Source organism: Petaurus breviceps, unplaced genomic scaffold, assembly GCF_028583685.1.
Source record: "Petaurus breviceps papuanus isolate PSGF00001 unplaced genomic scaffold, PetGlider_PUasm1.0 90723, whole genome shotgun sequence".
In the NCBI taxonomy this organism is placed as follows: domain Eukaryota; kingdom Metazoa; phylum Chordata; class Mammalia; order Diprotodontia; family Petauridae; genus Petaurus; species Petaurus breviceps.
In genome coordinates this window covers 10073116-10087207 of record NW_027187323.1, presented here as the reverse complement: position 1 = coordinate 10087207, position 14092 = coordinate 10073116, and the positions used below count along the sequence as shown (strand labels likewise).

At 37.2% G+C, this 14092-nt stretch overlaps 1 protein-coding gene across 1 annotated transcript in view; it reads left to right on the top strand.

Annotated features, from left to right (window-relative positions):
* Window positions 1-14092, top strand: part of ARHGAP15 (Rho GTPase activating protein 15) — an 859970-nt gene that overhangs the window by 39165 nt on the left and 806713 nt on the right. Inside the window, exon 2 of the mRNA XM_069066760.1 lies at window positions 6247-6425. Within this exon, the coding sequence (XP_068922861.1) occupies window positions 6261-6425 (165 nt within the window). The 5' untranslated portion in view covers window positions 6247-6260. The remainder of the gene's footprint in view (window positions 1-6246; window positions 6426-14092) is intronic.

Genomic DNA, 14092 nt, shown 5'->3' with positions numbered 1-14092 from the left:
TAGACTAGGTTGAGTTGTTTTTCTGTCATGTTGGACTATTCGTGACCCCATTCGGGGTTTTCTTGACAAAGATGCTGCAGTGGTTTTCTATTTCCTTCTCCAGATCATTTTACAGATGAGAAAACTGAGGCAAACAGGGTTAAGTGACTTGTCTAGGGTCACACAGCTAGTAAATGCCTGAGGCCCAGATTTGAACTTACAGTGATAAATCTTCCTAACTCCAGACCTGACACACTATCCACAGTGCCAGCCAGCTGCCCTGGACTAGATGACAAAGTCCCTTTTGCTTATAAATCAGTGACTCCCCTCCCCTTCTTCCTCCCCCCTCCACTTGCTCTGGATGCCTTCCCTACTTCCCTGTTGTGTGGAATGGTGGGGCTTTTGTTCTGTGGTGGAGGGATGACACGCAGAAGTGACTAGATATAGAAACAAGGGGAGAGATGCTGTAACTAGGGTCACTGAACTTAGAAGGACAGAAGAGATATGATACATAGCCCAGTCGTCAGAAACAGGAATAAAAAACTTGAGGGGATAGATGCCAGGATAGAATGCAGGAGCCATAAACAATAGCTGGCAATGGAGAGGAGCAGAAGTCTCTATCAGTAAAAAGTACCAAACTCCACGAGTCTTACTTTGTATCAGACTGTGAACCCGCGCTGAGGGATGTTTCAGTTCTCCATGTTCCTCAGTCTTCATCTATAACTTAGCCCTTTTGATTGTCAGTTGTGTTGTGTGACCTAGAATTCTTTTCCTGTTCACTGGATAAAGTTCTTTGGGGTCTAAGCAAACTGACCTTTGTATTTCTTAGCTCTCTTGAGTTTGGAACAGCCTATCTGGAAACTGCCTCAATGTGAGAGAGTACTGGATGTGAAACTGGGTGGTAAATGTTCTATTATGGATTGTTTCACTTTTCCTGTCCCAGGCTAAGAAGCAGGAACTATATACAACTGATCATGTTCTGTCTGTTTCTACAGAGAGTGACTCCATATGTCTAATTTTCTTTGGGTAAATACATACTAAATATGTATCCACTTCAACAAGTTGGCTCAGCAACCTAGAGACAGATGAAATTGGAAGACAAAACCTTCCACTCTGAGAACCATTGAGAACTTATTATTTCTTCAGCACTTCTATTTGGCTGGATGAAGCACCATAATATCCAGGGTGAACATGGTAACCTAGATCAGGGGGTTCTTAACCTTGTTTGTATCACTGGTCCCTTTTGCACTCTAGTGAATGACTGTAAACCTCTTCTCAAAATATTTAAAGTCATAAAATAAAATAGGACTAAAAAGGAAAAAAATTATTTTGATTAATTATTAAAATACTAAAACTAATCCATTCCTAGATCCCAGGTTGACACCCTACCTAGATCCTGATCCTTTTTGTTGAAAGGAATAAGAGTAGTAGCAAATAGTGGCACCTGTTAGCAATTTGATGTTATATTACATCCTATATAATTGGACACTTAGTTTAAGAAAACAAGGTGATTAATTACACTTCAATTCACTGTGGCAAAGGTCATTTGACCATTGCATGTCAGAGAGGACTGGATCAGGAGATAGTTGTGGAACATGTGGTCCTGCTGGTAAGAGCATCACTGGATCGGGTATTGAAACTGGAGGGCATAGGGAAGCCAAAAGACAGCCTTTGGGTACTTGGGATCTGTGGGTGGAGACATGAGAACTCCAAGAATCAAAACCATCCATTTATTCTTATTCTCCCACTTTTCTATGAAGGGGAAAAGCACAAGACGATTTCCCTAGAACAGAAATGCCTCACTACACTCCTAGCTTACTTCTTTTGTAATACTAAATTCCCACTAAACAAGACAGTCAGAGAGATTTATTTCCTGACACTACTTGGGAGGTTCCATCTCCTTTCCTCTACTTTACCTGCCACAGTAAGCTCTCTGCCTGGAGAAATTTCAAGAAAACTGGGGATGTTTAGCAGGGACAACCAAAGAGACATAGTGCTCAGGGGCATTTTACACACTTAAAGTACAGTGAGAAATATGTTAAGTACTAAAATGATGGAGAGTAGAAGAAAGAAGAGGCAGTTACTGTCCCTGGGGAACTTACAGTAAAGTTGGAAATAAGATATCCTCTACACATAAGACTGTGGAAGGAAAATAAGAGAACACACACAAATATAAACACATACACAAGTTAAACTAACTGTGAAGAGCTGAGAGAATACAAATGACAGAAGTGATCCGAATGGGGAGGATTAGTCAGGGAAGACTCAAGGCTTAGAAAACATGAATATAGGTGGCAGCTAGGTGGCACTGACCCTGGAGTCAGGAGGACCTGAGTTCAAATTCTGCTTCAGACACTCAACACTTATTAGCCATGTGACCTTGGGCAAGTCACTTAACCCCAATTGCCCTCCAAAAAGCAAAAAAAAAAAACCAAACCATGAATATAGGATGTGATCTGAAAAAAATATGTTGGCACAGTAATGCTGGAAGAAGGAAGTCCTTAGTCCTGGAAGGAGGTCTGCCTGTCTGAAGAAGAAGGATCTGAGTTGGAGAACAGCAAGAAACAAAGTGGGATAATCAGATCAGGTAAACAAGAACCTCCTATCAGCCAGACACCATGCTGAGCACTGGGGGAACCAGGGCAAAGGCAAAAGCTCTCAGGAAGTTGACAGTCTAATGCTGGAGAAAATACCTTAATTAGTATGTTCAAACAAGATATACCTCTATATATGTACACACATATCATAACTGAAGACAAGGCATTGATATTAAGGCTTCTTGCCTAAGATGAGAATTTCGATGAGACTTCTGGGAAGTCAGGGAACAATAACTAGGGGTGAAGTGACTCCTGTCGGAACCAGGTTTTTCTAAAGGTCAGGAAATGGAAGTAGTTCTAAAGGAAGATAGCTAAGGTAAAGTGAAATTTTTATGATAGAATGGAGTTCTTGAAGGCCGAATGAATGGGAAAGGAGGGCATTCAATATCATGTTCTTTCATCTTTCACACTGCTAAATGCTGACATGATTGGAATCATGTCATTGCATTACAAATGCAATAATAATTAATGAAACTTAATTTGTGTATATATACATATGTATATAGATAATTATTGAAACTTAATTTGTGTATATATACATATATATGTATATACATATGCATGTATATACATGCACACATATGTATACATACATTGATTAATAGGCTATGAAAATTCTATTTGCTTTATATACATGGTTACAAAGCATTAATGTATCTAGATCCAGCCATGGTGAACTTCTTCCTACCTTCTCTCCTCCCACCTTCCCAAAAAAGCAGTGATACTTGGGACTTGAATCTAACCTGTCACTCCTAAGGTGGTCCAAAATCATTTAAAGCTAGGCCAGAATTGTGAGTGGACCTTCACTGACTATTCATTACTTCACTCTCAAAGATATACTATGGTATAATTTTATTCTTATTGGAGCAGGTTCCTTCATAATGAATCATTAGATTCATTGCTTTTTTTTATTTGAGGTGACTAATTATTGGGCTTCTTATGGAGAGAAACTGATTTGTAATGAAGATCATAAGCAGAAAAAAATCATAATATGCAAACAAAAGCTTTCTTTCTGGCATGCACTTCACTGGTGGATAAAAAGATATTAAAGAAATGATCATTTTTCTTTCTACATATGATTAGATTTAACTTGACTTTTTTCTTTGACCATTTTTCTCATATTAGTTATAGAGGAGCCTAGAATGTAGTCCCTTTAGACCAAGAGATAAGATCTTATGCATTCTATACTAACTATAAATAATAAATTGCCAAACAATTCCCATCAGAGTAGACATATATATGTATATATATATACATACACACATATGTGTGTATATCTACATATATATATATATAATTATGTAGGCATGTGCATAATACAAGAAATAATGTTTTCCAGTTACCAGAATTCCTTCATGTAATCATAGACTAGCCAGTGAGGGAGATTTTGCTTATATCCTGTCTTGCTTTCATTATTTAATTGGTCCTCTCTCCTTATTTGTGGCTTCAATTGCAGTTCCTGGTATATAACATTTCCACACCTTCACTTATACCTAGGATTCTTGACTTCCTTTTGTTTTCCTAATACAACTAGAATAGCTATCATTTATATAGCATTTCCAGGTTTGCAAAATTATTTACAGATATTATATCATTTTATCCTTACAACAATCCTGTGAGGTAGGTGCTAGTATTATTCCCATTTTTCAGTTGAGAAAACTAAGTCTGAGAGGTTAAACAACATTCCTGAGTTTACACAGCAAGTGGGAGCATAATAGTCTTCCTGTCTCTGACCAACACTCTGCTTTTTGTGTAGGGGTAGGGATAAGAACTGGACTTGTGATTTCATTGGTCCAGGGAACTCCCGGATCAGGAAATGCCTTTGACTAATGGAGGTTGACACTGTCTCTGCAGTTTGTAGACTTAGAGAAGTGCCTGCAGCCCTAAGCAATGAAGTGGTCTGTCCAGGTTAAATAACCAGTATGTGTCAGAGGCTAGAAATGAACTCTACTTTCTTGACTTTGAGGCCAAAACACTGTCTACTAAAGCATGCTTTTCTGTTTATTAATTTTACTTAATTAATTAATTAATTATCTTAAATTCATCTTTATCTGCTCCCTTTATTTCTCATTTTGCACTGGTTACAATTATATACAGATTATTCTTGGATTATACCTCAAACTTTGCCTACCTTCTAAGTCATGGCTTCCCCTGACACTGTCATGCTAATAAGACTTCATATATGGATTGTATGATTGGGCTTAGCCTGTTCTCAAGTGCTCTATGACTAAAACCAATCCACTCACTTGAAAGTCAGTGGGGCGGGAGATCAAATAATTGAGTCCACTGAACATAATTCATATCTTCAGGGCCTCCCAATTCCTTTTCCAATCATAGTAAGGTAGCTAATGAAGAAAAGTCCTGGATCAGTGAGTGATAAGAAGATTTTTAATGGAGTTGGGCCACTAGTGCTTTCTATTATTTTGGAAAGGGAGGACAATTCCCAGAAAATGAAATCTTTTTTTTTTTTTTTTGTATACATACATATACTTCTATTTTTACTTCCTTTCTCTTGTTAACTTCTCTCTGCAGAGTCTATCAGATAAAGAATGGTAATCACTTGAAGAACTGAGGGCAAAGATACAAAGGATGGGGCCTGATATCCATGTGGAGGCCATGATAACACCTTATCTTTTCCCCCAATTCTTATTTAAAATTTCCTTGTGGTTGGGGAGGAGAGGTGAGGAAGTGGAATCCATTTATTAATTAATTTATTAATTTTTTACACCCCTAAAGCTTGTTTAGACAGTGTCACTGGACAAAAAACAGACTTTCTTTCTTCCTGCAATATTTATACTGCTCTCCCCTGAGCATCCAATTTATGTCTATAGCTTGGTTCATCCCACTGGGGACATATAATCATGATTCGTCTCTTTTGCCATTTTCTGTATTGTTATTCTTGCACCATTAAATTCTTCCAAACTGATCTTTTATATCTAGGTTCATAAAAAAATAACCATCTCTCCTCCAAATTTTACATTAAGCCTATGTCCAGTGAAGTCAGTGATATTGGCAAATTCTAACTGGTCAGGGAATAACAATTTAATCTTCTCCATTGCTACATTTCTTTTTTGTGGGTGGATAAAAAAGCATGATGATGAGGCCAAGGTCATGAGTTTGATACTCATGTGAACCAGTTAGCTTTGTGCTTTTCCATGACCAAAGACTTTGCCTGAACTCTGATGACCACCTTCTGTTTATATGCTTGTTTAGGGCATATGATGGACTAAGCAAAAGAGTGTGAATCTTTTAGCATTTTTCTAGAAAACAATACCAACACACATCACCAACAATACAGACACCAACACCAAAAATGTATGCCCGGAAGGTGATGCAATTGGCAGTTTAGTCTCCACATAGCAATCTTTCCTCTATGTATTTCCTTGTTGATGCTGTGGTTTGGGGCTGACACTGTCCTATGTGCTTGTTTTATTTGAGTAATAAAAAAAAAGTGTCTTCTTTTGAAGTCCTTTAAGCTTGTATAATTTTTTCACATGTTAGAGACTCCTTTATTGATAAAAAACAACTACAAAGTAATTACTCTGGTCTTTAGTACTCAGAAACTGTCTTTTACATTTGTTTAATCTTTTTGCCTTAATGATTAACAGGAAATGTTATGTTCTGCTAAGAGAATGTATATACTTAACATAATATTTTTGCTCTTTTTCAGGATAGCACTCTAACATGCAGAGTTCTACCAATTCTGATACCTCTGCAGAAAAACTGAATTCTTCCCACCAAAGCACAGGAGCTGTACAAATGAGGATCAAAAATGCCAACAGCCACCATGACAGACTGAGCCAAAGTAAATCCATGATCCTTACCGATATTGGGAAGGTCACTGAACCTGTAAGTAAAATAGCCCGAGTTTACTACCATGCATACAGATTTTTACTGCTAACATTTTTTAGAGCTAATTACTCTTGCCCTATCTGTTCTTGTAATGTGCATAAGAAAACTGCTTCTGTAATGTGTTTGATCTTTCCTCCTTATAGTCATAATAACCTGCTTCTCCCCCCCTCCCCCACTCCCACCCCAGTTGCGGGAGGAAGAGCTGGGCTTAATCCAGAGTTATAAAATGGATTTGGTGGTAGACTGAAGAGCACCTTTGACTCGTTTTAAGGGCCTCCACTATCATGCTTCAGTGTCATAAAAATAATGAGGCTATGCTAGCATGTGGTGTTTGTACTTCCAAATACAGTACATCACTTCCCAAAGCCAGGGGCTAAAATTAGCTAGGAACAAACTGAAAATTAAAAAAATCTTCCCCCAAAGAGAGTCCCTTTCTCAAAATTGCCAAATATTATGAAGTAAAAATTATTGGACATTGGAATATGGTGATGGTCTAAAGGACCAAGGGAGCATGGCTGCTTAAGGTTTGGCAGGTTAGTTGTTTTGTGGGGATTCTTTTTATCAGAAAGATTTGAAATACAATAGTTAGAGATGAACTCTATTGCCAATTGTGTCCCTGCCCCTGCACTCATCCTGAGCTACTAAACGAACTGATTGCTATGAGTCTCCTCTGGTTAATTTTCTTCCATAATGGTGGTAACTTGCAGCTGAGGCCATATGATGTTACAAAATTATTGATGCAATGTTAGCCACTCTTTTGGATTCCATATCTATTTTGTTCTCACAGCAAGATCAAGAGCGAGAAATGGGTTAGCTAGGGACAGGCTCTGAATCCCAGTCACCCTTCTGAACCATGTGGGCTATTAATTGGGTGTTCTGTTAATATAGTAGGTGCCCATGAAATATTCAGATCCCTAACTGAGTTATTAAATGGAATAAACTTGCTGGGTAGCCTGTTACCAATTGTATTTATTCTGCATTTTTCATTCCAAGTTCAATTGCAAAATTAACCCACAGCTATTTCTTCTCGGGAGCTGGAGAAATATATGATTTTAATCATCCTTTCTTCAGTCGACTTAGACAAATTTAGCATTGGGAAGGCAATGATTATATTTCTGGAGTGAGAAATATCTTTTTAGATCAAGGTAACTAATGAGAGATTCATTTCCCTTTATTTACTTTCTCATTTGAAAGTATCATCATCAGCTGGAAATGCATTGTGAAACTAACTTAGCTTTTCCACCAACTACAATGTTCCTCAACCCTGAACTCCAGACAGTGTTTACAGTAAATTATTGGAAATGCTATAATGTATTATCAGTAAGAACTGTACCTTTGAAAAAGTTTAAAAGTTAAGTATATTTAATGATGCCTAACATATTTTATTGGCTGTGTTTAACAAAAGGCACTAGGCTGCAGTTGTTTTTGACAAGCATGAAAACATCACAGCATGAGACTGCAGAAGGAATTATGTAGAGAAATTACAAGTGATCCATCTCTCAATGAATTATCCACCTCAATAGCCTGCAGAACTCAGCTACCAATTAACACCTACTTTATTACATGTTGGGATGTACTTAATAACTTTCATGTGTTTATGCACTATTACCTTGACTGATGCCTCTTGTACAATTAGGCATAATTGGCATATCAATATGCAAAAGTTAAAAGGATTAACCCTCTTAAAACTAATGAGCATTTCTGTATCCAGCTGCTAAATGAGACAAAATTAGCATTTTTCACTTTTGGGCAGGATTTTATCATGCAGTTTCTCATTGTTGATATTACCTTGTTACATAACTTTAGTTTAGGGGGTTGTATGCTGGACTGTTAGAGAGTAAGAGTTTGGTGAAGTTAAATGAGATGTAATTATCCTAGCTTCCATTCCTGATTTCTTAGCGTGGACCATGTATATTTCTGAGTAAGGAATGAAAAAAGTTACTTTGGATTATGTCTACTCAGTGCATAATCACATAAAAGGGGTATTTTCGCTAGGATATGTCATTTCACCAAGAAAACTTGGCTCAGATGTGCGATATTGAAAGCTTGCCATGGCACTAATTTCCTTTCTGTCTCAGTTCTTTTCATCTCTTTTTGCCATGCACAATTTTCTGACTAGATATTGACAGAACGAAAAGTATTTTGGCATATTTATTCAAACAAGCCTGTTAAAGTTATCTGCTCAAGCCAAGCTAAGAGCTCAATTGGGGCAGGGGTAGTGGTGGTGGTGGTGGTGGTGGTGATGATGATGATGATGGTGGTGGTGGTGGTGGTAGAAGATAAAGGAAAGGAGATCATTGGATCATAGAGTTAGAGCTGAAAGGAAATTTAGAGGTCATCAAATCCAACAATATTTATTTACAGATAAGGAAACTGAGGTCCAAAAAGGTTAATTTGCTTGCACAATGAGCACAAGTAGTAAGTGACAGATCTCATAATGAATCCATGCAGGTACTCAATTAAAACATGATTTCTATACAAAGTATACTGAAAGCCTTGTTTGAACTGGGCAGTGATAGATTTGGTCTTATCTAGATCACACTTGGAAATACTTTGATAACATTTGGGTACCGGGGTCATTATGTGAGGCTTTGTGAGGCATATACATGAAGTAATGAATAGAGTGCAGGGACTTGGAGTCAGGAAGACCTGAATTTGCATCCCCCTCTTGGGAACTTACTAGCTATGTGATTCTAGACAAGTCACTTATTTTCTCTGAACCACAATTTCCTCATCTGTAAAACAAGGATAATAATAACACCCACCTTACAAGATTATGGTGAGGATAGAATGAGTCGTAATGTGTGAAACACTGCAAAATTTGAAGTGCTATAGAAATGTATTTACATTATGTTTTTGGTGATAGTAATGATGATAATCACTTGAAAAAAAGTGAAATATACTTAAACATTCAAATAAACTATGATCTAGTAAGTATGGGTATTCCCTACAATTTTAGGGATTCAAACCTAACCTTTTCTGCCCAGTTTGTGAGATTTGTACGTTTTCATATTTTATATTTTTACTAATGTATATATTATATATATTAATCAATTAATAAATGAAGCACTTTGTGACTTACTTTGGGATTTGGAATACAATTTAGAGCAATGTGTCACTGTCATATCACAGTGTCCTGATCCATAGCTTGAAGTAGGTAAATATGTTAAAGTGTATAGTAGCCATATTAATTTGTACTTAAAATATGTGTATGCATATGTGTACCTATTGAGTTTGTTCTGTTTTTCTCTCCTTAACTTCCTGAAGGCAATTTAGATTGAGAAAATCAGTTATCAATGTCCCTGTTATTATTGTATTGCTAATCTTTTAGAAATATATTAAATATGTCTCCTGTTTTCTTTAGATACCAAGTAATCATTTTTCACTTGATCAATAGAGTAAAGCCTTTGCAAAATTAAAATAGCAATCTGAGCATTGCTACCTGGGAAATGGTGTGGAGCATGAGAGTATATCAGTGAAAGCGATCTGGTAACCTGTATCGACAGGGAAGAGCTCACTGGTCTAAGTAATCAGTAATCACTTCCACAACACCCAGAATTTATCTGTCTCAAGGTGGACTGATTCTTCTATTCCATAGTGTGACAAGATAGGCAAAATATTCAGCTTGTATAAATGTAGAGGCAAGTGAATTGTGCCCCTTTAAAGGCTAAAAAAGCTAATATGCAGTACAGCCACTAGCTCATTTGAAAGGCTTAATGCAGTTTCTCATGCTTCCTCCTTGGTCTTATTTATAATAGGAATGTGCTAGCGCCCTAGACAGCTCAGAATAGGTATTAATGAAGAGTTTAAATAGTGGAAATCATGAAACTGCAAACCCTGGCTTTAGCAAGCAAGAACAGTTTCTGCATCTAATGCTGGCATCTCCTCCACAAAGCTCTATGAACAGTCACTGTTTTCATCTCTTAAAACAGACTGAAGTTCATTGCTTCATTCTTAACTAATGCAAATAATTTTATAGCTTTTTTATTTGTATTCTGATTGAGACTTATGGGTCTCATCATTCAAAAATGTTCATGTATCAGAGCCCTATTTTCTGCCACCAAACAGCCTGTATTGTTTTTATTTCTTCTTCTTCTTTTTAAAAATCTGTTATTGGGAAGACAGGAAACACTTTTCTTTTGTTCCTTATTCCTGTGATCATAGAATACTTGCCAAAGTTGTGGCTAGCCAAAAAGGCAGACATAAAAATTGCTAAAAATATAAGCCTTCTGTTTAGCAGAGTTTTGGAGAAATATTATGAGATTGCCGAGCTTGTCCGTGTTTACTTCAAATCAAGCTTATAGTCAAGTACGAGGCTTTGTTTGTATAAATTGTCCTGAAGTGGATCCTGATATTTAATTAAAATGACACTAAATCACATTGAATTGATAAGACTTGGCATCTCCAACAAAGGTAATTGCCCGTATTGGTTTTGTACAAAAATAGAGCTGCTTGGAAAATGTGCAGCCAACACAGACTGTCAACTCCATTTATAGATCGATATGTGAAAACCATTGATCAGGCAGGCATGTGTAACAGTAACACTTTGCATTTATTTGTTGTTGTTTTTTTTATACCACATTAAGACTTTCAGGATTATAGGCTTCCTAAATATTTTGACTTCCTCATAAATATATTATCTGTTGCATGTTAATTAAATGAGAGTCTGTAGCCATTTCTAAAATTGTTTTTAGTTTGATGATTTCCTTTTATTGCTGTGGATCGTCTGATCTGAAAATGGATTAGTTTCCTTCTGCATAAAGATTATTAAAGCTTATTTTAATGTGCCCTATTTAGTGTAAGATGTTGATGTGTTCCTGCTTTGAAAAATATAGATACTGACAATTATTTCCTCTTAGCAAGCGGCTGATCATCTTTATTAACTGGGCATTCTCAGCATCCAGCATAAAATTATTTCCTGGCATCAGAGCACAATATTATTTTGTCGGGCGATTCAGAAAGCCCATCTCATTGATTTCTTCTGATAGACTTGTCTCTGTCTTTCCTTGATACATATGCATATGTCTGTCATATCTGACTTTTCAGTACAGGGATCTAATCAAACACTCCATACAAAAGAAGTATATTAGGTGAGGTAAAGTAGAGTCCTAAACAAGGATGATTTGTGTCCTGTTTCTCTCATTTGAGGCTATTTCCTCTGGGCTCACTCTATACGCTGCAGTCCACAGTTAACTCTTTCTTATCTCTTCATTGTAAGGACAGTGTTTTGTTCCTAATCTCTGTTGGACTGTGGAGGATGGCACACGTAAGTCATTTGGGTTTTCAAGGAGAAACTGGAGTCTGGTGAAATGAGGCTCAAGTAAGATCTACGCTACAGATAGGACTTTGCAATAATGTTTCTTCTAATGGCATTTTCTTTGGCATGGAGAGGTCAATTTTGTTGTGAATATCTTTTAATCCTGCTTATCTACATTTGCGAGTGTAGCTTTTAAGATAATACTCCTGCTCTTGCCTTCCTACACAATATTACAAGTATAATAAAGGAGTCAGAATGTCAGAAACAGCAAAAGTCCAGGCGACGTCAGGTTCAGGCATTACCAACGCTAACTGGTCCAGTGTATTCCACACAGACAAAAAGCTTTAATAACTGGACTTTTGACCTTTCCACAATTTGCTGTAGGATTGGGGGAAAAAAAGATTAAAAAACCTTCAATGCTTTTTATTTCCCTTTGCTCTTGCAATCCCACATCATCTCATGCTGTGAAAATCTTTACTCTGTTTACTAAGCACAAATTAGGCTTGCCAAAGGTTGAAAAAGTTTATTAGTTCACTTTAGAGGCCGGCACTTCAAAGAGCTAGCTCTGGTCTTCCAAAGGAGTGTTGGTCTGTGCAGGGCCTGGGACTGTTGAAACTTGGACATAGCTAAATTTGTTTGTGATGTCCTACTGATTGAACATGGCTATGAATGTACATGAGATACATTTTTTAAAGTTAGTCCTCTGATTACTAATTTGAATCCCAAACTCTAACCTTGTTAGCATCTGGACTTATTTCCATAATAACAACCCCTTCAGAACCTACAAAGTAATGAATAATTGACAACAAATGAAATGTTTTGATAGTTGTCGGCACAAAGCATGTTTAATGTTTTGTGTTGCTTCCTAGCTAATTATGTAGATGACACATTTGTCAGACCTTGACTGCCATTAGAAACGTGTTTCCAGAGGGGAGAAAAACAGGCTATTCATAGAGTAATTAACTAGAATGCTCAATGACCTGTGAGAGATTCAAATAGCTGCCAGTTCAGACATTGTTTTGTTACAGAAGCAGAGGGGTAATTAAAATTCCAAATTACAGTGCTATGATGAAGCATTTGTTTGTTGACAGTATACTCTTACTCTAGTTTGTTAATTCTTTTTTAAATTGCTTCTAATCCATTTTATAGCTTTAGGAGTTCCGTCTTTGAATTTACTGACAACTAATATTATGGTAAATTGTTCTTCAATGGAGTACTGCATGCTTGGCAGTTCCATGGGAGCACAAGGTGGGTGGGATGGAATAGCTATTCTTTCGCTAAACTGGAATACCTTATGCTCTCATTGCAACACACGGACCACTAACAGTGAACATCTTGTTAAATATTATGTTCCTAATTGTGCATTAGGAAAGACGAGAAGGTAGGGAGTAAAGGATTTTTTTTTAAGGAAGAGTGTATTCTAGAGGATAATATCCAAGAGAAAAATATCCACAGCTCCAACAAATGGTCTTGAGGGGTATGCTGGGCTAGTAGGATCGACTTGATTGCAGAAGATGCAACAGTCTGCAAGAAAAGCCTGACTAGATCACACAGAGCTTGGCACACTTCACATTAGTAGCTTCCATCTAATGCCAGTGCCAATTATGAGGAACCACGGTTATCATAAGCTAAAATGTCTTTTCAGTGAGCTGGTGGGGTAAAGAGTGGTAGAGATTGTTTCCAAATCCAGAGTTCTCAGGTTGTCCAAGCTATAAATGATATTCAAGCTCATTTAAAAAAAATGCTATTTGCAAAAAGTGGGAATAGAGTTTTATTAAATAGATCTGACAGAAGTAACATGGTGTTTGATGCCGGGGAGCTGACAGCGGCATCGAGTGAGCTCTGATTATCCTGAAGACACTGTCAGCTAGGATTGATTTCCACTTTCTCCGTTTATGTAACGGTTCCTGTAATACAGCTGACCCCGCATCACGTTACCTTGTCATTTCTCTGCATGGATCAAGACGAGATGAGCTGAAAATAGCTAGACACTGACCTTGAACTTGCCAGAAAAGTGAAAAGTGACAGTAGTTGGGTTGTTTTTTTTTTTTTTTTTAGTTCATGTACAAAGACGAAGGCGAACTCTGATTCTGTTGAGTTCACTATCATAGCACAAGGGGGCAGAGCAGTACTAGGGATTCCAGGTAAAACAGACTCCACAGGCCCATGTGATAACTCTGAGATCTGAGAATCAGAGCCAGAGGTCTCATTTTTAAATCTTAGTATAGACATAAAGGAGAATTACTGATGAATCAAAATCTTAGGTCCCCTAATGTTCATAATCAGTAATTTGAAAGTATATATGCTAATTAAAATGGTTACCTAATACCCCATATGGCATCAACCACACTTCTCTCATCTTCCAAATTATGCTTAGTTTCCCCCCACCCCCTATTCCCTGCTTCTA